The sequence below is a fragment of the Astyanax mexicanus genome, chromosome 23 (assembly GCF_023375975.1).
Source record: "Astyanax mexicanus isolate ESR-SI-001 chromosome 23, AstMex3_surface, whole genome shotgun sequence".
Taxonomy (NCBI): domain Eukaryota; kingdom Metazoa; phylum Chordata; class Actinopteri; order Characiformes; family Acestrorhamphidae; genus Astyanax; species Astyanax mexicanus.
The window spans coordinates 16,578,712-16,603,848 of record NC_064430.1 but is presented as its reverse complement, the minus strand read 5'-3'; the positions used below and the strand labels follow the sequence as shown (position 1 = coordinate 16,603,848).

At 37.3% G+C, this 25,137-nt stretch overlaps 1 protein-coding gene across 1 annotated transcript; it reads left to right on the top strand.

Annotated features, from left to right (window-relative positions):
* Positions 1-838: 838 nt before the first annotated feature.
* xk (X-linked Kx blood group (McLeod syndrome)) lies at positions 839-25,137 on the top strand. Its single transcript, XM_007259383.4, has 3 exons — positions 839-1,303; positions 8,931-9,193; positions 20,679-25,137. Exons 1-3 carry the CDS (start codon positions 1,059-1,061, stop codon positions 21,473-21,475), a joined length of 1,305 nt encoding a protein of 434 aa, XP_007259445.3. The 5' UTR covers positions 839-1,058; the 3' UTR covers positions 21,476-25,137.

Sequence of the window (25,137 nt, the reverse complement as noted above, 5' to 3'; positions counted from 1 at the left end):
AGTGTGACTTGAGCTAATTTATTATCCCTAAGTCAAAATAATTATAAATAAAGCAGCAAGTGACAAACTGCCTGTTCAAGCACTGGCACAATGATGCCTAGTTAATTATAATTCCCTTATAATTTATTTTTGATTGAGGCAATTCTCCACAATTTAAGGCTTGTCCCCAATGGTAAGTGATTTGATTTACTTCTTATTAATAAAGGCTATGCTGGCTGTCCTATATATATATATATATATATATATATATATATATATATATATATATATATATATATATATATATATATATATATATATATATATTGCTTTTAGAAGAAAAAAAAGAGACCACTTTAAAATTATGAGTTTCTTTGATTTTACCAAATTGAAAACCTCTAGAATGTAATCAAGCAGGAGATCAAGGAGATCAGGAAGCCATCAAACTAAGCTGAACTGCTTGAATTTTTCTGCTTATTTTTCTGCTTATTTTCTGCAAATCAATGCTCTAAATGACAATATTTTCATTTGGAATTTGGGAGAAATTATGTCTGTAGTTGATAGAATAAAACAATGTTCATTTTATTTAAAAATATACCTATAAATAGCACAATCGTAGAAACTGATATATGCCAATATAACATTGTTTCTTTTATTTATATTTAATAATCCCCTATTAAAAGCTTAAGTCTTAAAAACTCACAGTTTAATCACAGAATATTGTTTAATTAATATTTTTTTAAAACGATTGACACTACTAAAATTAAAACATTTTGCCATTCCAAAAACTGACATTTCTGTACAATTATCCATATACAGTTATTCTACATTATGGTTTTATTTGAGTTTATTTTAGAGTTTACCTGTGAATGAAATGGCTATGTATCATTAGCCAATCGCCGCGCAGGAGCCGGGACAGCGGCAGCCAATCGCCGCGCAGGAGGCGGGCTTGTTCCTGAATACGGGTGGGGAGTAAAACGGCGCTCATCAGCTGCGGAGCTTCGACGGCGCGCGCCTCCGTCTCCCCGCGGTCTGCAGGCGAGATCAGCAGGAGAAGAGCCCAAGATGGCAGCGTGAGGATGAGACTGCCCAGCTCGGTCCTAGTGTCGGTCTCTCTGTTTACAGCCGAGACCACGGCTGCCCTGTACCTCAGCACCACGTACCGCTCGGCCGGAGACCGAATCTGGCAGTGCTTCACCCTGCTGTTCACACTGGTCCCCTCCGTGCTGGTGCAGCTCACGCTCATCTTCATCCACAGGGACCTGAGCAGAGACAGGCCGCTGGTGCTGCTGCTCCACATCTTACAGCTGGGACCTATTGTCAGGTGGGTTCCCTCTGTTTACTGCTGCCTTATATATTTTATATATTAGCTACGGTCACTGCCTACTGTACAGTGAGGGAACAAGCCATGACATGACATGCTGCTGGAGGAATGTTGGTTAATGATTTTAACTACCAGCCCTTCTACTGTATGGAGGATAGATGGTGAAAAAAAAGCCAGAGATGAACCCCTGGATCAATCCTGTGTGTTGTCATTGTGTGTTAAAAATCCACTGGCTAATAGACAGTGATGGTGGATCAGCGATAGCATGAGATAAGTTGTTCCTTTGACTTGGTAGCCTAACAATTTCACCAGGCAATCATTAGATTCCAGGACAGAAGGATGTTCCTTTGATTTGGTAGCCTAACAATTGCACTAGACCAGTGCTTCTCAAACATTTTAGATCATGTACCACCCACAGTCAAACTAAAAACCCAAAGTACCACCAAAACGCATCCACAGGAACATGTGCAAGCATGTAAATGATGTGGACAAATAATGCAATGTGTAATATTGCTGTTGAATATCCTTATCAATTTCTACTAGTTAATCAAAAAATTATTTTAGAGATGTTTTTATCTCATAGTGACAAAATGTCAGTCTCAAATTAAACCGGGCAAATTCCCAAAGACCAAAATACCCAAAGCCTTGGACATCTTGTGGTACCCACAAGCATTTTTTGTATAATCTTTTGTTTTTGATACATTAAAAACATTTATTTGGCAGTGTACCACCTTGGTGTGCTTCACATACTACAGTTTGAGGACCACTGCACTAGACAATCCATAGGTTTCAGAACAGGTAGATATTCCTTTGATTTGGCAACCTAGCAGTTTCACCAGAAAATTAGTAGGTTGCAGGACAGGTACAGTGAAACATAGCCCAAGGAAAAATAATACCTGTTCAACATGCACCACCACATCTTAATGGGTTTTATCATGCCTGATGTGTGGGGTTTGGTGGGGATTGGGAGGTGAGGCAGGTGTTCCAGATGGTGAGCAGAAAAGGAAATTATATCCAAAGTTACTGGCAGCACTTTACTAATGCTACCATTACTAATCAGTCATCTAAAACTAAACGATTCCATGGAACCATCAAATGTATGATGACTTATAAAGGCTCAATCCAATAAGCTTCTGTTGTCATAACACTTTCTGAGGTAAAAGTCATATATATTCAAGAGATGTTTGTGTGTGTAATATTGGTAACACTTTACTAATGCATCTATTATCAATATCTCAATGATTCCTGGATCCATCGATCCAATGTATGATAGCTCCTTTAAATAAGCATCTGTTGTCATAACTCCTTCTGGTTTTAGATGGCCTAAGCTTTTCATTGATGGTCAGTGTGGTCAAAAGCTGGTCAACCAGCTCTCTCGACAAACATGTTGCATTTGAATTTGGTCACCCAGTACGGTCATGTAGGTTGTCTAGCTTGGTCAGATTGGTGAGGTTGACGTTTGTTGATTTGACCAGCTAAACCATCAAACTCAAGCCAAAAAACATACTTTATGATCTACCCAAGAGCTAAAATAATCACCGTGTTTGACTAGGCTGTTTTTTTTTCAATGGTTGTATTATATCAGAATTGGCCAGTGTAGCCTTTATGATATCTGACCCATGTTAGAATAAACTATTAAAAACTCCTTTGTCAATTATTTGGTGAGGAAACATTTTTTGTACATGTCAAATGCTGCCATTTTTAATATGTTACAGTGTCATATATTGAACCCACATGGGCCCAAATTATGCATTTTCATAAATGAAGATTCACATCTTTCTTTATTTCTGCAAACTGCTCTTATTTTTAACTGCCACCCACTATGTAAATTGATGCTGTCTAGATTAATTCACTGTGTTAAGGAGTTCTTTCCATTGTGTGCAAAGTGATAGAAATGGCTTGTGTTGTTGACACCTCTTAAACCCCCCTCGGCCAGCCCCAACTCTCCATCATCCTTATACATACTGTATCCATAATTAATTTGATGGATCTGGCGTTGCTTTCCGGCCCAGTGCGACTCAAGCAGCGTGATCTCTGAAGGTCCAATCAGATAGTGCTGGTCAATGTTGCAGGGACCCTGCTTGCCTCATCAATGATTTACACTTCCATTTCATTGCCTTTCTCACAATGTTGTCTGGAGTCAAGTTAAAGTGTGTTACCTTCCTCTGCCGGGTCTCTTACAGCACATTAGTGTGCTTTTATCTAGAACAGATAAGCTGGGAAGATAATGTAGGCTGAATGGATGAGTATGAGGGATGGAATGCACTGCTAATACGAATAAAGCAGTTTGAGTTAGAGGCTTTGCATAGCAGAAGCTGGTAGGTCTGTACAGGGCAGTGGCAGTGGCTGCCCTCTGCATATTGAATGAGTTTGATGGGCAAATGGCCCATCAGGGCTTGCAGGGGCTGTCCCCTAAGGCCGGGTTGCTCTGGCACCCATGCTGATTCATCGGGAGCTCTGTGCAGCATTGATTAGGCTTTCACAGTTTAAGGGGTGAAATCTTTAACCCAGATTCCCATCAGTCACCTTAAAACGCACCAGTGATGCAAAACAGCATGCAGTGTTTATGAGGTAGTAGTTAGTAGTTAGTTGTCTGGTGAAGTTTCCTTTAGAACTCGACATTTATAGACAAAATGTAAAATGCATTCTTAGTAAAACTAGTGTGTGTTATTTGAAGATGCATGAACAGTAAAATTTTACATCACAATTACATCACAAAATACACTTCAGAGTTGTGATTTTGAATCACAAATATCTGATACTGACCGTTGTTACACAAAATAAGCTGTCATTATTCTGTGAAAACTAAATAGTTATCAAAAATAAAAGTTATGTAGTGTTGACTGTATGTAGCAATGAAGCAAAGCAACACTGCAGAATTTAAAATTAAAAAGTGGCAAAAAAAAAACATCAAAGCTGGAGGATTAATAGAATATATTGAATAATAAAAAATAAAAAAATACTGTACCACCAAACAAGTCTCAGATTTGCAGCTTTTAACTTTAAACGTTAAAAAAAGTTCTGTTTGGATTTATGGAGTACAGAAAATGATAATAAGTTATCAAATAGGTGTGCTCCTAACTAAAAACAGAGAGCCAGAGAGTAACACAGACATGAGTGCAACCTGAAACACTAGCATCTATCCTCTCGCAACATCCCCAAACTTAAAAAAGTAATTGTGTGCAACCACCAGCATGCCAGTTTACCTCAATTCCCCATGTCCATCAGTTATATAAAAAAATGAAAATATATGCAGTAGGGGTGGGCAATATTATATCGTATACAATATATCGTGACACAGAAATATCATGATATTAAAAATCCATACCGTGATAATAGAGATGTTCTGTCTTAAAAGTAGTCTATTATGTACTGTGAAGCTTTAGGTGTATTTATTGTATAATTGTTTTAGTTTACAGTTTATATGCATGCACTAAATATTCAGCAATATTTTTTGCTGCATTATATTATTTTATGTTATATTACTTATTTTGCCATGATTATACTGTTATACTACGATACTATATTGCTAAAATTAATGAATGATTTTAGTTTTCCTATATCGCCAAGTATATCGTTATCGCAAAAATACCCTGAAATATTGTGATATTATTTTAGAGCCATATCGCCCACCCCTAATATGCAGTGCAATTCATTATCCTTCAAAACAAAAATAATGAAATTATTAAGTAAAGAATCAAAAGTATTGAAAGCTTAGCCAAATTGCAATATAGATATTTTCTTAAAATGTACAATAGTTTGCCTTGGAATAGAGGGTACGGGAAAGTAAGAAGCTGTGTCTATGTTTTTGTGGATTGCTTTGATGTTTGAACATGCAAAAGAAATAAACAGAATATTCTAAAATGTACAATAGTTTGCGCAACTGTTTTGCATGAGGATAATGCATTTTCTACAATGACATAACCTATTGTTTTATATACATTTTTCAATTAATTTTATAAAATGTGTTTGATTAGTGTTTGATTTTAATTTGACTGTTTTATTTGGGCCTTTTTTTATATAAAACTCTACTTAATTTATAAAAAAATATTGTTAGATAGTAACAGCATGTAATCAGACAAAATTTAAGACAGTAAACAGGCGAGGAGCTTATGTTGCTATTTGTGCCTTGACTTCAAGCCCCCCCCAGTTAATGACATTACAGCTAGGTGCAGGGATGGTGATTACTACAGCCGCTGCTGGATTAAGTACAGATTTACTGTGGAAGTGAGTGAATGGTCCATGTGTACTGAATCAGGAATTAAAAAGGGTGAGTCACTGCAGGTGATACAGACCTCTGATGGGTCCGCTGCTGATTATCTGCTAGATGAAGATTACTGGCTGTAATTTAAAAGGTGCTTCTGCGGATGGGATGCACTGTGGTGGAACTACCTGGTCAGACAGTATGCTGCTTTTAAATCAATTCTAATAAAAACGTGTCTACTGTGTATCTATTTTATTCTGCATGACAATAAGAAGGAGGTAGCCTTGTTTGTTTACTTTGTGTTCCAGTGCAGTCACAGTAATTTAAAAAAGATGAGAATTTAGTTTAACACAAAAAATAATTAAGGAGCTCCATTTAACTTACAAAAACAGCGGAAAAAAAGGAGCTGTGTCTGTGGTTGAAGGAGCTAAATTGTAAAAATCCATACGTTTGCTTTTTGTAAGCAACGCAATATTGTAATTGTTTAACTTAAATTTTAGGGGAAAAAAACTCTCACATATTCTTAAAATCTTAAAAGAAAAGTTTACTTTCATCCAATCAGAACAGCGGGATCACACAACAGTACAACACTGCTATCTAGTGGTCGGGTTTAATCAATAATAAATGAACCACTTCTGACACCAATCATTACATGTAAACTAAAATCTTTAAAAATCAAAAATGTTTGAGAATTAATACAGAATAAGAACAAAATATCAATAACAAGACAATATCCATATTTTCTTACACCCCTATTAAGCCTTGTATTGTGATGTCTTTCATTTTGACAAGCTTTTGTCAAAAACAACATCCTTTAATTTAAACAGACAGTTGTGCAAGTTACAGTCTGTTCCATTTGTTACAGTTTACAAGGTACAGTTTCTTCCATTTGGTCCAACTGCTCACAGACAGCACTGAGGGCAGGTAAGAGCTAATAGCACTAGAAACAGAATAGCAGTTTGTTCCTGTGTTATTTGTTCAAATGTCACATTATATGGTTTGCTCAGTAATTTAGAAATAAGGAACAAATGGCTAAAATGTGTCTATGGAACACCACCAGCGAAGTACAATTAAGATAAGTTTGTTTTTAAAACAGTTATGTTTACACTAGTTAAAAGTAAAAGAAATCCATCCATTTTTACTCTCTGGACCTGGACTTACATAAGTTTACATAGGATTTCCAGTGGATTTTGTGTTTTTTACATTGCAAAGAAGCACACGACATTGCAAAGACTGTTATTCATCTAAAAATGTCTATTTTAATTTAACATTTCTAACAGTTAAAAGTTACTCCTCCACCAGATTAAAGCAGCGTTATATCGGATCACTGGCACAATTTCTTTCACAAACACCAGCTCACAATGCATTCATTTATACTAGAGACCACAACTTGACATTTTACAATGAATGAAAAAACAAAGGAATCTGACCTTTAATTAGTTTAAGTTCCTCAAAAGGTTTTTGGGCACTTAGACTGGCTGCATTTACTTTGGCGCACACACAAAAAAACTGAGACCATGTCCTTGCCCAGTCCACAATGATTTAATGATTTAAATTACAAAAAAACATTGTAAATACAGTAGCTTACAGATACAGGGTTTCCAATGACAAGCACTTACATTAAATGTGCATTTACCAATCTAATATCACATATTCTCTATGCAAGAAAGAGAACGTTCCATTACACCCCTACTTTAGATTCAAGGAAAAGGTACATCAGTTCAAGCATCACTCCTTCGTAAACAGTTTAGTGTGTTATTTACAGCCCATTTCTCAATATAGCTGCTAGGAATAAAGTGATAGTGAAATTATATGTGAAAAACATGGCTCATAAAATAATAATAATAATAATAATAATAATAATAATAATATCGTAAGTTATTTTTGCAATAATTATAAAAAAAATAGAATTCTGTTTGTCTGTTTTGTAAACAACAGTAACTTACCAAGTGCAAAATTAATCTCTACAGTATCTAAATGTAAACATTGTTATTTATAGACGACATTTTAAAAGCACATGGACAAACTTTTTTATTAAAAAAACCTTTGTTCATTGATAAGCATTGTTTGCAGTTTTAAAGTTTAACTGTCAGGAGGAGAGTAAACAGTGCAGAAAAATTAAAAAGTAAAATTTTGGGTATTTTATTTTAGGCTAAATATATGTTATTTAACAAAGGTGCTTTAACAACACTTTTAACTTACTAATCTAAGCATGGGGGAAAATGCACTTATCTGTAGTTGTTTACTGCGACAAGAGCCATCCACGTCTTCATTCAGTGGGGAAACTTGTGGTAGTTTGGGGGGACTTTTATGGATAGGTTTTTCCTTCAAAATAGCTTAAAAGTGACATTACTGCACTTCCTGATTGGTGCTATTTATTTATTTACTTATTATTTTACCTTAATTTTTTTTGTGTTTGTGTGTGTGAAGTACAGCTAGACTGTGTTTGAAAGCTGTTTAAGCCCTAAGAAAATGATTAATTAACTTACTAGTTGTGTATATGCTTGTGTATAAACATTTTTGCTAGTGAAAAATTGGTAACTAATTTTTGTTTATATTTTTTTCACTATAATCTGTTGGACACAAATCCCTTTTGCGTCTTACCCCTATTAGAATTCCCATTTTACACCAAGACTAATAATATATTAAAAACTTATCTACAAAAAATACATTTAAATCTTCACAGTAAATAGCAGAACAAATACAAACCAACTGCTTTTGAGAACATTGCTACTATCACATTAAGGTGGAGGTATTGTTTTGATGTAGATATTATTATGATGGTTATAATTAAGCAGTAATACATAAGAGGGTGTGCTATAAAGTGTAATATTGGCACTGCTGTGCTGCCGCTGAGATCGCATCTGACAACAGCCAGCTGTGCACTTTCTGGTGTTAATTAAAGGAGAACTCCGGTGTGAAATGGACTTGGGGTGTGTTAAATGTGATAAAAAGTTCTAAATGCCTCGTTTTAAATATCAGGGCTCTTTGGATTGTACCAATGAAATGTGGAGCTACTTTGAGCCTGAATAACGATATAAAAAGCGATTTATCTGCAGGTACAAGACATGCCCTGTCTCACTCATTCTAAAAGCATGTTTGGGCAAAGTGCACAAAATACTGGATCTCAGAAAGCTGAGGGAGAGCGGAGGTGGGCTATTCAACAAAGGTAAGTACTTTTCATCATGTTTTCATACATCCGAATCCATTTCACACCGGGGTTCTACTCTAAGCAACACATCAATTAGAAACAGTAACCGTAACCATGCTAACAGGTTTGCACTAGCTTGGAATGGCACAGCACAGCACAGCACAGCCTTAGTAACCATTTGGTTCTGCGATGAAAAAGCAGCCATTGTTTCCATGCAGTGCAGTGATGGTGTTATATTTAGCTTTAACCCCAGTCATCTGCTGTTCCCTCAGGTGCCTGGATGCATTCTGTATCTATGGAAGTTCAGGGAAGGTGGAGGAGCCCTATGTCACCATCACACGCAAGAAGCAAATGCCCCGCAGTGGTCAGACAGAGGAGGTGGAGCAGGAGGTGGGACAGGCGGAGGGCAAGCTGGTCACCCACCGGGCTGCTTTCGCCAGGACCTCCGTCATCCAGGCCTTCCTGGGCTCAGCTCCTCAGCTCACACTGCAGCTCTACATCTGCATTCTGCAGAGGAGTGTTTCCATTGGGAGAGGTGGGAGAAAGAGAGCACACACACATATGCACACAACTGCATGGCACAGATAAAATAGATTTCCTTCCCTTTGTACAATATTAATGTCCTGTTGATGCTATATATGCAGGATGTCTGTAAGTATTTGCGCTAGAGCTATTACAGCTAGGGCTTAGATTTTCTGCCCTAACCAGACCTGACCCGATCCGAGGCCCAATTCGAACTTGGGCCAGGTTGGGTCAGGTCGTTTCGAGATTTCGCTCCACTTTCCTCGGGCTGGGTCGGGTCCAGAAAATAATCTGAAACATATGCATCTGTTTCTTAATGCTATGTTTATTTTATATAAAGCTATGGCCTGATAATCACAACATAGCAAAGTAACCAAGAATTATCGTTAATGAAAACGAACGTAATAATGAAAACTGACAGTGAAAAAAAACCTAATAAAACGATAATTAAGAGAAAAACTGGAACTGTACTGTGTGTTTATAAAACTAACTAGAATTAACTAAAATTACTGGTAGAATACCCTTCGTTTTCGTGATTGTTAATTAATCTATAAGCGCTGTTTCCACTCCAGCAGTTTTACGGCGGGCGGTGTTGTGCCAATTCTGCTCGCGAAGGGGAGCTGGATTCTGCAGAGAGTCAGATTTCGGATGAACTGATAAATCTCTCTCTCTCTCTCTCTCTCACTCACAGTTGATCATTTTAGTGAAAATTAGTGAAACCTGTAGAGTTTATTGAATTTCTGAGTTTATGTGTTTCTCAGATTGAGCTATCTGATAAAAACGAATAAAAACTAGCAACCTCACTCTAAAAACGAATTAAAACTAACTAACTGAATTGGAGGAGAAAAAGTGAAAACAAAATAAAATTAAACTATAATGAAAATTTTACATTTGCAAGTAACAAATCAAACTGTTTAAAAAAAGTTGCACCAGTTAGAATGTTATAATCACGCAGCTCTGGCCGCACGTGAGCTCCTCCACAGCGCTGTGTGCATAATTGGTCTATGCTTCTTCAGTGTTTCAGTGTTAATTAACATAGTTTTGAACAGATTTCGCTTATTTAAACAGTCCAAAAACAGACGGAGCGGGTAGGGTTGGGCTCAGGCAGAATGTGCACGGAATCAGGCAGGATCTGTTCGGATTTGTTGGGCCTGATTTAAGCTCTAATTACAGCATATTCAGTCAGTTTCACCCTTATTCTAAATGTAGTTCAATAGTCAATACATGTTTTATACATGTTTAGTGTTCAAAAGTGGTTCTTTTAGGTTTGCACATTTCAGGGTTCGTACAGTCATGAAAAACCCTGGAAAAGTCATGAAATTTGAAAATAGGCCTGGATAAGAACTTTACCAGCCTTAAGCTAGATACAACATTGCACTACTGTTATACGGGTTCTATTTATATTGTCACTTGATCTTAATCACCATTAATATTGCACTATTATCTTCTGTCTCACAAATGTCTATTGTGTTTTTGTTGTATTGTACATATAGTGTCTCCCACTCATTTAGATTTAGATTATATATTTATCTCTTTTTATTTCTATTTATATATCTTTCACCCCCACCACTACTGCACCTTGTTCTGTCTCATGTATGTCTGTGTCCCTGCTGCTGTATTGTACACATAGTGTCTCCCCTTTTTCTTTATTATCCATTATCTGTACTTGCTGTAAAATTGGGAAGGAGAGTAACGTAATTTCAATTCTATGTATGTCCTGTACATATGCAGCATTGACAATAAAAAAACTACTACTACTATAAGTTTTGAAAAAATAAAAATGTCAAGAAACTTTATTTTGTTTAATTTAGGTATTGATGGAGAAAATCTATTTTGAGCTATCAAATACATCAGCTCAGAGTTAGCCCTACACAATTAAGCTCTCAGGATTTGATACATTTTATTATTAAAGATTGCATTTTTATATGATTCATTTTAGGCCAACTATAATCAAAATTGATTATAGTTTTAGTTGTTTTTTTGTTTTATTGTCCATGTCTGCACTGATGTTTTGTTCATTAAAAATCTTTTGGTCATAAAAATTGACTTGAATGCATGGACAAGTCATTAAGTAATTTAAGATTTGAGCAAGTTAGCACATTGCAAACTGCATTGATAAATCATTACACTCTTGCTACTACTCTTTTTTACTTTTTAAAGAATTACATTTCTAATTGATTTTGATGTAGTGGATAATATAAATGTCTGGGAACACATTCAAACATCTTTGTATAAAACACTCTGTTGCTGGTCTAAGCAAGGCTAGGCTAGTAGTTTTTTTGCACAAAATATTTTACAGCATTATTTATACATTATTACTGAGTGTAGTGGGAATCTAAGAATTAAATTTCTCTGAAATCCAATAAATCTGTCTAGTGAAACCACTTAGATCATTTGAGAACATAAGAGAGCCCTGAAAAATCAATCACACAGCCACAAGGTTTCTGTGATAGAATATCCTATTTATTTCCACAAAGTATCCACTTAATTATGTTGCTATGATCAATGAATTAAATCATTGTTCAAACTTAAGCAAGGATATCATTCTCCTTGCTGGTTATGATCTTATGTTTCGTTAAGACCCTCTTCAATATAGGACTGGGTATTAGTACTGATTAACAGAATCAATTTGATTCTGATTCACAAGGTACGAATTCAGTTTGGTTTCCCATTTGATTGAGTTTAAATCAATAATGATTTCATTTTTATATATATTTGATATTCATTTAGATACAGCTCTGGAAGAAAATAAGAGACCACTTAAAAATGATGAGTTTCTTTGATTTTACCAAATTGAAAACCTCTGAAATATAATCAAGAGGAAGATGGATGATTACAAGCCATCAAACCAAGCTGAACTGCTTGAATTTTTTTGCACCAGGAGTGGCATAAACTTATCCAAAAGCAGTGTGTAAGACTGGTGGAGGAGAACATGCCAAGATGCATGAACATTTAAAAGACGATTGGTTTGAATAAAAATGTATGAATAAAAAAAGTATGTCTGTGCATGAGTCTGTGACTGTATGTGTGCAAGATGTTCCTGGAAGGAGGAAGTTCCCCTTTACACAGCTCAAGCCACTTCAAGAATATCTACTTTCTCTAAGCCCCAGATACACACACTTAATTTTAACCCTTGCTTTTGACAGCTAGAGAAAAAGAGAAGAGACCAGTGTAGATTTCAGATCAGAACATTCTAGATTATCTAGATTACTATCAGACTTGGGGGTAATAAAACTAAACCAATAGTAGGCATATAAAAAGTGCAAAAGTGTAATCTCATAGAATATTAATTGGGATACACATTAACATTTTGAGCAGACGATGGTGGTACAAATATACAGTTTTAGGACAGTTTTAACTGCATTTTCTGCAAATAAATGCTCTAAATATCAATATTTTTATTTGGAATTTGGGAGAAATGTTGTCCATAGTTTATAGAAAAAACAACAATGTTCACTTTTCTCAAACATATACATATGAAAAGTAAAATCAAAGAAACTGATTCAGAAACTTAAGTGGTCTCTTAATTTTTTCTAGAGAAGTATTTAGTTTATTTGCAGATTTTAGTCACTCTGATATTTGTAAATTTTGCATCTATCCTGGTTCTCTCTCTCTCTCTCTCTCTATATATATATATATATATATATATATATATATATATTACTATTGATTAATTGCATTGCGAAGTAATTTATTTATAACAGATAGTTAATGGGACTTAGATGCACCAACATGCTGTTAAATCCAATATTTTTCACTAAAGACAGTAACTGGTCTTTAGGACTAATGCGAGTGAGCTAGGTCTGTATAATACCTTTTAATTTTGGGTTTTTATTTGGAAGTTAAGCAAGTTTCTGGAAAGATTAAGCGGGACTGTTGATTGCTGCCTTCTGGCTTCTCTTCTGTGCTTCTAGATTACAATATCTCCAAACAAACAACATTTTAGTCAAAGCAGCAGCTAGATACTGAAGCTGCAGTATGTTCATGGTAAGATGTGGAACTGCAATATGGATGTCTCATGTTAATGTTACAGTTGGTTTATGGCCCAGTGCAAGCTTGGGATTGAAATATGGAGCAATAAGTGGATCTGTTTTTTACGATATCAGACACAAAAATGGTTCTGTAATGCTTCTTTATCTTTTTGCAGAGCTGGTTTATAATATATGCTGCTAACTGCTTACTGTCGGGTAATGGCCTACTGTACAGCATAGCTGGGGTATGGCACTCACTGATTAGCTGAGCTAAAAGGATTCTAATCTGGCATAATTCTCTCTGGAGGGTTATGGCACACATGTTGAGTGTAAGATATCAGTGTGTGGGTAAGATGAGCTGAGGCATAAGTGTGTTTATAGTCATGATGATTGAAGGTAAAAATAGCATATTGTATGTACACAACATTGTAGCCTAAATAAGGGAACTGTTTTTGTATTGTGGGTGTTTTCTCCTTGTCCAAGAATAAAAGAGCAAAGGCCACTGTTCCACTTTTTAAATTTTTATTTGGTAAAGATTTACCTGTTTATTATGGGTATACAGTTTTTGCCATATATTGCTGTAGTCCAAAGCTGCAGTAAGGTGTTGCTTATATGTAGTGCTGTTGATGATAAAAAAAACTATAGTGTGATTATAGCAGTTGTAAGCAGCAGTAGTTTTGTTTATATTTGCAATTTATATGCATGCTTTAAGCATTCTGCACTTTAGGATTGTGATTTATTTTTGTTACATTATTATTATTATTATTATTATTATTATTATTATTATTATTATTATTATTATTTCATACAAAATCCAACTTTTGGTTCATAAATTACACTTTTAAACTGTTATACTTCAGCATTAATTTTGTTGCAAAAGTATTGTCATATTCATCATACAATATTTTTGCTCAACCTAAATAATTTTACTTAATGAGCCAGTATGTCAACAATAAAAAACTGGTTTTGTTTAATTTAAACTGCTAAGATTTGTTGCATATAGTTCATACATAGTAATATTTATATTTAAACATTTGCCAAAGACCCACCTCCATTCCATAAAATCCAACCGATAAAGAAACTGCATATTTTGTAATGATCCAAACATCCAATATACTCTAAAAAATCTGCATAGTAACTATTAGTTACATTCAATGTAATAATTACCAATGCTTAAACCTAATGAAGCTAATGTATGTTTAGTACACAGACTTACTACTTTTGGTCTTTTATGGTCTACTTTTGCTACTGTCAGCAACTAGTGGGAGGGGCCTAGTTGAGGCGGATTCTGATTACTGTGTCATTGTACTTTCCTATATTGACCGTCACAGTATTTTAAGGGGCGTCACACAGTTTGTCGTTGCATTCAATTTAAAACCATTTGTTTTCTGCGGGCCCCAATTTGCAATTGATTGGTGTTGGTGCTTGCCTTGTTGCAACGGGTCTGCCCACATAATAGCTGCTTTGTAGTGGTCTCTCCTGTGGGGTCCTGACCACTGAAGAACAGAGTGAAAGGATGAAACTACAGTCTGTAATTATAGTATAACTACATAGTGCTGCTATATGCTCAGTGAGCTGAAACATTGGATATAAGGAGTAGAAACCAGGACATAATGTTATGCTTTATCTGTGTATGTTTATATGGGCTGTACATGTTTCAGTATTTCAGTGGTTATGGTAGGTTGTTCATGGCTTCAGTTCAATAGTTCTTCCTGTAGTGTTATATTAAGAAAACAGTTCTGCTACTGCTTTGCATGTTCTGAAGATTAGAACATCTGGTGCATTTGACTGCCGCAATGTCTTGTTTCTGTCAAGCATGTCTGGCTTAGGCCTGTCACAATAGCTATTTTTTACTGGACCATATATTTTCCAAATTATAACTGCAATAAAAATATTATCATCATTTTAAGAGCATTATATGCCACTGATATAATGATATTTATATAAGAAAAATGCAAATCTCCAAAACAGCAACTTTACAGGAGAGAGAAAAAAACTTCTAAACCTTTAATGGAAGTCAATGTAAAAAGAGTTTGTTTCAGGTTATTTTCAAGTATTTCTATTGGTCTATTCATCAAGAAATTGTGGCAAATTTTGGTAAAAATCAACAACATTTTAGATACTTGTTTTTCATGGGAGAGCGACAAAATACACCCATTAAAATGATATTGAATTTTTAATAAATAATAATTAGATGTCTAATTTTTTCTTCATTTACCGCAGACCAATCTGTGTGTATAGAGATGCCATTACTGAATCAGTTACTGTGAGACAGGTTAAAATATAGATAAAGTTTAGTAATATGTGAGAACCCAGACACACAAGGAAACACAATGGGCAATATTAAGATCAACAAAAAAATGCTAAGGGTCTTTTCTGTATATAGGTGATTAGTCAATAACGTAAATGTTGTGACAGGACTAATCTATTTAAAATACTTTACATTTATCTGAATTCAGATAAAGTGTCTTTGGGGAAAGAATAACATGCTAAGTTAATGGGGATAAAATGTGTAGAAAACTGTAGACAAATAAATAAATGTTATTATTTAATAGAATCTAAAAAAAAACGTGCAGTATGCTTTATGAATTTCTAACTATGGTATACATTATTTTATACATTAGTAGTTTTATTAATATCTTTTTTGACAAAAAGATATTTCTCTTATTGTAATTCTTTGCCACAGTCTGCTGTATTTAATAACTAAAGTTCAGCTGTTCTGATTTCATCGTAACGCAGTCATGTAGCATCAGCTCTCTAAATTTAAAGCCTCCTCTCCGCTACATTCTGCACCCCTGTCTCACTTCACACCACTTTAAGACTGCGTGCTTCCTTGTGTGCTATCTCAAGGACACACGCTTGCTTTTAAAGGATATCAGCAAATAGATAAGGGCTGGTATAAACAGAGAAGCCAGTGCTGTCAGTGTTAATAGTGGCTTGTCTTGGTATTGTTTTTTAATATATATAATAATATAATATAATACATCATTTCAATTAAATTCAAATTAATGCAGTGAAACATGCGAAGGAATCAGACAGTACTCAACACAATAATAGCTATTTTTATAACACTCCAAAATTGCCAGCAAAACCTCCCACTGCCTTCTGAGTTTAAACTTGGTACAGGAAGTGGTTACTTATACTTATGTCAGATTAGTTTATTTCAGAGAGAAGCCTTTGGCCTATCTAACATATGCAAATATAATTTAAGCCTTTTTCTCTTTCTCTCCCTGTCTTCTTACCTTCGGGAGCCAGAAGTTCTAAATGGTTTATTTAAAAAATATATTAAAAATGATAATAAATACCGTATTTTTCGGGCTATAAGGCGCACTTAAAATACTTATTTTTTCCCAAAAATCGTCATTGCGCCTTATAATGCAGTGCGCCTTGTGTATGGATTTTGCTTGTGTTTACTGACCTCGATTTTTATGTGGTACACGGCGCTCTGTTGTGCAGAATTCCTCACCCACGCCAGAAAAAGATCCCCCTCTAGGGCTAGCGCGCGGTTACCTTTGACTCCCGTACTGCCTCTCGGCTGTGGTTCAGGGTAGCTAGTTTCCACTGTAGCTCCCCTTTTGTCCTGGGGTAACCTCCGGTCACTGCCGCCACCCCCCGAACACACACCCGCGCTCAGCCACAGGTCCTACCTTCAAAACGCGTCCAGACTAAAGAGAATCCATCAATCCAGTCTCCTGTAATCCACAGTTATATCCAAACAGCGCTGGAAATCACTTCATCCAGAAATGAAACTTATCCAATCTTTATCTCTGTTTTAAAACCGTTTTATTCACCGAATTCGGCACAACACGCTATTATAGTCAGAAGCCTCGCGGAGTAATGCGGTACTTGCTGTGCTTCAACATAATATTATGGTCTGTCGGAGCGTTGCGGCTACCGTTGTCAGGAGCCTCGCGGAGTAATACGTACTTGCTGTGCTTCAACATAATATTATGGTCTGTCGGAGCGTTGCGGCTACCGTTGTCAGGAGCCTCGCGGAGTAATACGTACTTGCTGTGCTTCAACATAATATTATGGTCTGTCGGAGCGTTGCGGCTACAGTTGTCAGGAGCCTCGCGGAGTAATACGGTACTTGCTGTGCTTCAACATAATATTATGGTCTGTCGGAGCGTTGCGGCTACCGTTGTCAGGAGCCTCGCGGAGTAATACGTACTTGCTGTGCTTCAACATAATATTATGGTCTGTCGGAGCGTTGCGGCTACCGTTGTCAGGAGCCTCGCGGAGTAATACGTACTTGCTGTGCTTCAACATAATATTATGGTCTGTCGGAGCGTTGCGGCTACCGTTGTCAGGAGCGTCGCGGAGTAATACGTACTTGCTGTGCTTCAACATAATATTATGGTCTGTCGGAGCGTTGGCTACCGTTGTCAGGAGCGTCGCGGAGTAATACGTACTTGCTGTGCTTGTTGATTTATTGCTCAGAGATGTTGTTATTTTTCACAGATATTGTGAAGGATTTATTGCTCAGAGTTATTGTTACTGATATAAATAAAGTTTCATTTAGTGCGCCTTATAATCCAGTGCGCCTTGTGTATGGACTAACACTAAAAATAGACCGTTCACTCATCGTGCGCCTTATAATACGGTGCGCCTTATAGTCCGAAAAATACGGTACATCTATATGGCTTGCTTACTGCTGTGAAAAAAATAACTGTTCTGTATCAGATATGACACATAAAGAGTCACATGCGCAATTAATTTGGAATCAGTACCGCCGCAGCAGCAAATAAAAATTACGTTAAGTTAAGTAACTGAAATTTATAGTATCCGCTATTTTTATTAAAGGGCTTTTAAAGGGACAGTGTACACATTACTGAATACTGGCTGTTACATATTTACCCCAGGCCATTTAAATGATCATCCCTCCATACTGAACACTTCCTGGATTATAAGGCGCATTTTATATGACTCTAGTAAGGAACAAGGGTGTCGCCATGTTTGCCTTCTAATGGGGAGGCACCGAAATAAACAAATTGTAATTCCTAAAAAATCAAATTCAAAACAAAAACGAGCAATGGATGTTTATCTACACAGATTTCTCTCCTGAAAAATGTTCATTTGTTGAGTAAATTCGCTTCCATTTATTTACAGTAAGCTTTGATTTCCAATATTTGTAACAGCAGGGTTATCAGCAATGCTAGCCACAGTTAGCAGCGATTAGCGCTGTTCGACAGCGCAGCACTGAGGAACCCTGAGTGTTCTGATTGGCCAGGGCTGGCGGTTCCTTCCACGTAGCTTGTTTTAACATGGTAAACACGCAGACTACAGTCCAATATACCTACCTATGAACAGTAAAAGAGCTAGTGCTGCAGTTAGCAGCTAATGCTAACAATGCTCCAGCTTTGGTACTGGAGAAATTCACTACAGTGCGACTTGAGTGTACTAAATGAGGGCTTTAGCCAACACTTGTTGTCATCTTTTAAATGTACTATAGAAACAAACATGACTTAATATCAGTTCAGTGACATGGAGCGCTTGTTCACAACCTGTCGGGAGGCATCTGCTACCTCAGACTCCCCTCCATTTCAGCACAAGGCCTACTGCTGTGCTGTTTGCCTGGCAGTGATTTGCACACCCAGTGCAGGGTAACAGGCTTAGCAGCCATCCTCTGGGCTTGCGGGGGTGTACACCAAATCGCTGAGTGCCCCCGAAAGAGCGGCGGTGCAGATGGAGGATCGCAGTGGGCGGCGGATCAGTCGGCCACTCTTGGCTCGTAGCGCTGCAGGTAAGGATTAGCAGAGCAGAGGCTGGAAAAGGCTGCATGTTTACAGCAGAGTGGAGGATTTATTTAGGTCTGGTGTCTCCTTCCACACCGTGAGGAAAGAGAGAGAGACCTCTGCTGTGTTTTCCTGACACAACCGGAAGGGAAATGGAACACAATGAAGTTTAGAGTATGCAGTGTCAGCTGGGGTCAGATTCACTGAAACAGGATGGGCTGAGCTGATTTATGGGATTTCATATAGGGTGATGCTCATATGACTCTTGGGACCCCCGTTTTGTTCAGAGCTGTTATTGCATTACCCACATTACTGTGGGAAACTGTCACCACAGATCGATGGTGGAAGGCTGTTTACATCATATTCAGCAGAGGCTGTTTTTATTTCTTTCTTTCTCTTTGCTCCACACCCTCTCATCTGTTTCTCTATTCTGTGTCTGTTTATGTCTGTACACTTTGTATATTTGTCTTACCCTCTTCCTCTATATCTAATCTTTTTGTCTCACTCAATTTAGGGTAAACAATGTAATCGTCTTGTATATTCACTAGTGCTGTCCAAGTTAATGCAGTAACTCATGTGATTAATCTAGAAAAATTCATGCGATCTTTTTTTTTTTTAGCATATCAAATGTATTATTTTTCTTTATTTGGCCCAAAAGTTCCTCACATTAATACTCTTTTACAGACGTGACGTGACATACTATCAGTTTTATTTATCAATGTAGTTGTTAAGCATCACTACTGTTGAGTTGAGAAAGGAAACTTTTAATTTGTGATGAAATATGGATTAAATCTTATAACTAACAATCACTACTCCACTCCTCTGCTCTGCATCTCTCTCTCTCTTTCTCTGTCTTTATTTTCTCTGTATTTCTTTCACACAGAGACAGAGTTCAAATTGCTCTAAGCTAAGAAGACATACAAAGCATTAACACCGATTTGTGCAAAATAACTTATAAGCCATGCAGTTTTTAAATATTTAAAATATTATTCATATTTTTCTTTTAGAAAACTTAGATTCATGATAAGAATGGCTGTGTTGAATGGCTTAACTGTTGTTGGATTGCCATTGGTTTAAAAATCTTAATCGGACCCCTTGATGGGTGTCAAAAGCCCAATCCCATTTCTCTTTTGTACCCCTACCACTTGTTTTTGAGTGTAACCCTTACTCTTGGAACAGAGTTAAAAGTGAAAGGGTTGAAATTCCCTACCCTAAGAATTGAAACAACCATTTAAGAACCCAATACAGATATTTAATTTAGCTGTGGATTGCTAAAGTTCAGCAACCTAGCTGCTGGTTAACTAGTTAAATGTAGGGCATTGTGTTTCTTCTGTCTTTTTCTCTGTGATGGGAAGCTGAAATCTATTTTATTTTATTTTTCAGTTCCACAATAAATGTTGCAACCTCTGCCATCTGTTGCACCATTGAAACAATGCATTAAATTATGGTAGTCTAGTTATGGTTATCATTTTTAACAAGGAAAATACTCAAACTTGTGGATTTCTTTGGTCACTTGTGCTGAAAAAATCTTAGTTTGAAAAGTCATATACCCCTAACACTTCCCCTACCCCTCAAGCTTAACAAGAATGGGGACACCCCTTCCCTTAGACATGCGCACGCAAAAGAGAGGGGTAGGGCTAAGTTGTAGGGCCACGATGTGAAATGCAACACTGTATCTGTTCTCATAAACACTGTATCAGTGTTAAAGTTCTTCAGATCCCACTGTTCTGATTGCGCTTCAAGTGTTTCCATATGAAATAAGTGACACCATATTTCTTTTTCCTCCTCTCAGGCACACTGATGGTCATCTCTCTGCTCTCCATTGTCTATGGAGCCCTGCGCTGCAACATCCTGGCCATCAAGATCCGCTACGATGACTACGAGGTTTCAGTGCATCCGGCAGCATACCTGTGTGTGTTCATGTGGCGTGGGTTCGAGATCGCCACGCGGGTTGCGGTGCTGGTGCTCTTCAGCTCCGTGTTGAAGGTGTGGGTGCTGCCTGTGGTCTTGGTTGGCTTTTTGCTTTTCTTTCTGCTGCCGTGGGTGCGCTTCTGGAGCAGTCACTCGCCCTTCCCTGAGAACATTGAGAAGACACTGACGAGGGTGGGCACCACCATTGTGCTTTGCATGCTGACATTCCTCTACGCTGGCATTAACGTCTTCTGCTGGTCAGCCGTGCAGCTGAAGCTGGACGACCCGGATCTTATCGACAAGAGCCACGGCTGGCGCCGCGCTGCCGCCTACTACTCGCTGCGGTTTGTTGAGAATGCGGCGCTCTCTTCACTCTGGTACGTCCACCGCACCGACTTCTACCGGCAGGTGGACGCGCCCGTGTTAGAACTGATGCTCTTGCTTGGCTACGCACTGGCCGTCTTCTTCATGCTGCTCTTCTACCAGTGCTGCCATCCCTGCAGGCGACTCTTCTCGTCCAGCCCGGCCCAGGGCCTGTGGGAGTGCTGCGGGTCTCTGAAGCTGCCCGTTGGGACCTACTCCCAGCCCTGTCTGCCACTGGACAAGCCTGGGCTGGAGCAACCCGAAACAGCCAAAGATTCGGTCACCAATGGAGAGGTCAATCAGAGTCTGTGCTGAGTAGTAAAAAGTGCCCCTTATGGACCAGAAGCTTGACTACTCAAGAAAGAAGCTCAAATATTGTTGTTATTGCCTTGACCGTCTTAAGGAATGTATGAGGGAACATTACTCAGACTCAGAGAAGGCCAGATTTCCTGGTTTTGATTCTTCGTTCGTTTGTTTACAAGGCGAAAGCGGTCGCCGTAATCGTGGCATGGGGTTGTTGATGCATGTGCTTAATTTTAACCTTAATACAACATATGAAAATGCTGCTTCTGTCGACATATTATGTGGGAGCTCTCTTGTGTAACTGTCTGTCTATCCTTCTCTCTGTTAGTTGTCTTTCTCTGTCTCTCTCTCTCTCTCTCGCAATCTCCATCTCTTTTATATTCAAACATAAATATTTGTTTGGAACATTATCTTAAAGGGGTTAGACAAAAATAATGGAAACACCAATCTTTTTTTCTAATTTTAAAGCCCTTTGACAAGCTTCTGAATAGTTTGTAGGCAAATAAGAAAACATTATTTGAAGAGGAATGCATAAAAAAATGTTGTAACATCAGCTTAAAATAATGTGGCAATTCATTACACCAGTCTATTGTTCTTACTTTGTTGTCAAGACTCAAGATATTTTATTACTGCACCTCTGACAGGTAGCAGTTTAAGCTTACTCAAAAACAACAGTGAATGTTTTGCCGCGTTTTTTTAATAGCTGCCACTGATTTCCCTTATTGAATGAGGTTTTCAGGCTATATTTCACACTTAAACTCACATGTCAAGGGACCAAGGAACTAGCATCATGTCCCATGACTTTTGCCATGCCCCATACATGCTAAGAAATGCTGTACTGAGCTGCAGGAACTTCCCATGCCATCATGCCCATAATGTCCACCATATATGGTAATGCCTTCTATGAGGTATTCCCAGTACACATGTGACACTCTAGATTAAGGAATTTTAAATGCCCACACAATTTTAAAAGTTATGTTAACATCGGAAATGTCTAATCCATTTGGCACCCACTATTTGGCCTCACATGATCATGTTACGTGGTAAGTGTTAAGCCTTACTCACCAGATAACACCTCACACCATATACAGGTGTGGGTGTACAAACAATCGGTTTGAGAAAACTGATGATAAGGATAATTTTGCTAAATTTAAAACCTCTGGAATATAATCAAGAGGAAGATGGATGATCACAAGCCATCAAACCAAGCTGAACTGCTTCAATGTTTGCACCAGGAGTGGCATAAAATTATCCAAAAGCAGTGTGTAAGACTGGTGGAGGAGAACATTATTTCAGCCATTTCTCATTTTCTGCAAATAAATACTCTAAATGACAATATATTTATTTGGAATTTAGGAGAAACGTTGTCCGTAGTTTATAGAATAAAACAATGTTCATTTTACTGTACTAACAAATACCTATAAATAGCAAAATCAGAGAAACTGATTCAGAAACTGAAGTGATCTCTTAATGTTTCCAGAGCTGTATAACATGAACATATAACAGTATTCACAATGGAATGACAAAAGTCATGGGACAGGAACTATCATCATGTCCCATGACTTTTGCTGCAGGACATGCACTTATTATTATAACATAAACAATGTGTTATATACACGCTAACATGCCAAAAGTCATGGGATTTGGGAATTAGCATCATGTTCCGTGACGATAATTACCACCCTCTGTGCTGAGATGTCCACTGTGGGTGGCAATGTTAGCTTTATATGATGTTTTCTCGGGATACCTGTGACACTGTGTATCAAGGAATGTCCCATAGGCCCCGGAAATAGAATGTCCCACCCATTGACACCCACTGTATCAGGCATCATTCACTGAAACTCTGATTAAAATTCATGTAGCCTTGCTTCACTCACAAGATATATATATATATATATATATATATATATATATATATATATATATATATATATATATATATATATATATATATATCTCTTATATACACTTCATGATCAGTTTACATGCTGCTATCCCATGACCATGATGCATATTGTGCATACTGCAACTTCTATATATTTATCATTACATCAAGTAGGTGAGTATTGTTGGAATATTATTTTTTATGCTAAAAAAAAAGAAGAGAAATGAGCATAAGATGACTCATGAAACTACTTTCCTTGGGAAAGGTCCACAGGTTGAGCCAGGCTTTTATTTATTTATATATTTTGTATATCTACATTGTATAACACTTCTTTTCTTATTCTGTTCTGTCGGTTGCTAAGCAGTGAGCTTTTCACCTGCAGCCACTTGACTTAAAACTGATTCATTTTGATACTGTCTGCTTATAAAACTTGAAGTTGCTTCTTTAAAACTCATCTTGTTTCCTTCGTTTTTTATCTCTTTATTATGAACTATAGGGTAAATCATCATGTGGTGTTTCTGATATTTCATCTCTCCCCTTGTTGTGCGTTGTAAAGGTGTGCAGTTCACGACTGCCTAATAGAATTCTGTTTCACTCGCCAGCTTCTCAGGTTTATTCCTTGCTTACGCGTGTCGTCTTACTGCTTCAAGCAAGTTTATTGATAAAGAACTGTATCTACTCAAATATAGAGACTTTCTTACATTAACCCAGTACACAGGAGAGGGCACTGAATGACAGACGGCAAAGAAGGTAGCTCACGACTTTTTGACATGTGAAGTATACTGACATGCCACGTCATGGGACAGGAACTAGCATTGTGTCCCATGACTTTTGCCATGTGCCATGGAAGCTAAAGAACACTGCACTGAGCCTTAAATGTGCATTAAATGTGAATTTGATTTCAGATGTGATGCAAAAGTCTGTTTTGTCTCCTCGTGTTTAATAAAATAGCGATTTGTCCACTATTACACTTTGTGTGCGCGTTTCCACTGAGATTCACGTAAACACAACAGCACATGGAAATGGAGGAGCTACTGAACGCGATGCCATGTGACAGAGAACGCCAAAAAAACTCACTGGTCCTCCTGTTTTTTCAGTTGCAGTCCGGATGCAAGAGTTTTACAGCTGAGTATAAGTAATACCTCCTGAGAAACTAATCCGGTCCGGATAGGGCTAAATTCTGATAATTCATGTTGCCTTGCTGTGTGTACACTGGCCAGTTTTCAGCCTCACTTAACAAGGTAACACCACAATTTATAAAGGTGTGTACATTCCCAAGCTGTCCCATTTCAAAAACGATATATTTACACACTGCTATCCCTTGACTTTTGGCATGTCAGTATATAAAACAATATAAGTTAAACTATGAGGAGACATGACAGTTTATGACAGATTTTGTTTAGTTTTGACTTTTTGTGTCTATTTATTTCTTACTTTTTTTTAAACTGAATGTATTCACATTCCTATTTTGCACTTCTCCTCACTTGCATTTGTACAGGTTTGCAAATGGAAAGGGACCACTTTTGCACATTATGATACGGAAATATTTTGATAATAGAGGACAAACGATGTGAAGTTGAAAGCAGCATGTTTATGGTCGATGATTGTACTTAAGCCTCTGGCTCCCTCTGTTGGCTGAATGCATGAACAGACTGTATTTATATAGCAGAATGATCCAAGCAGGGCAACTTCATCTTATTCAAGTACCAGTGGCACCTGCGAAAGACTTTTTGTTTTCTGTAAACAAAGCTCAAGAAAATAAGAAAAATAAAGACAAAATGTTCCATTA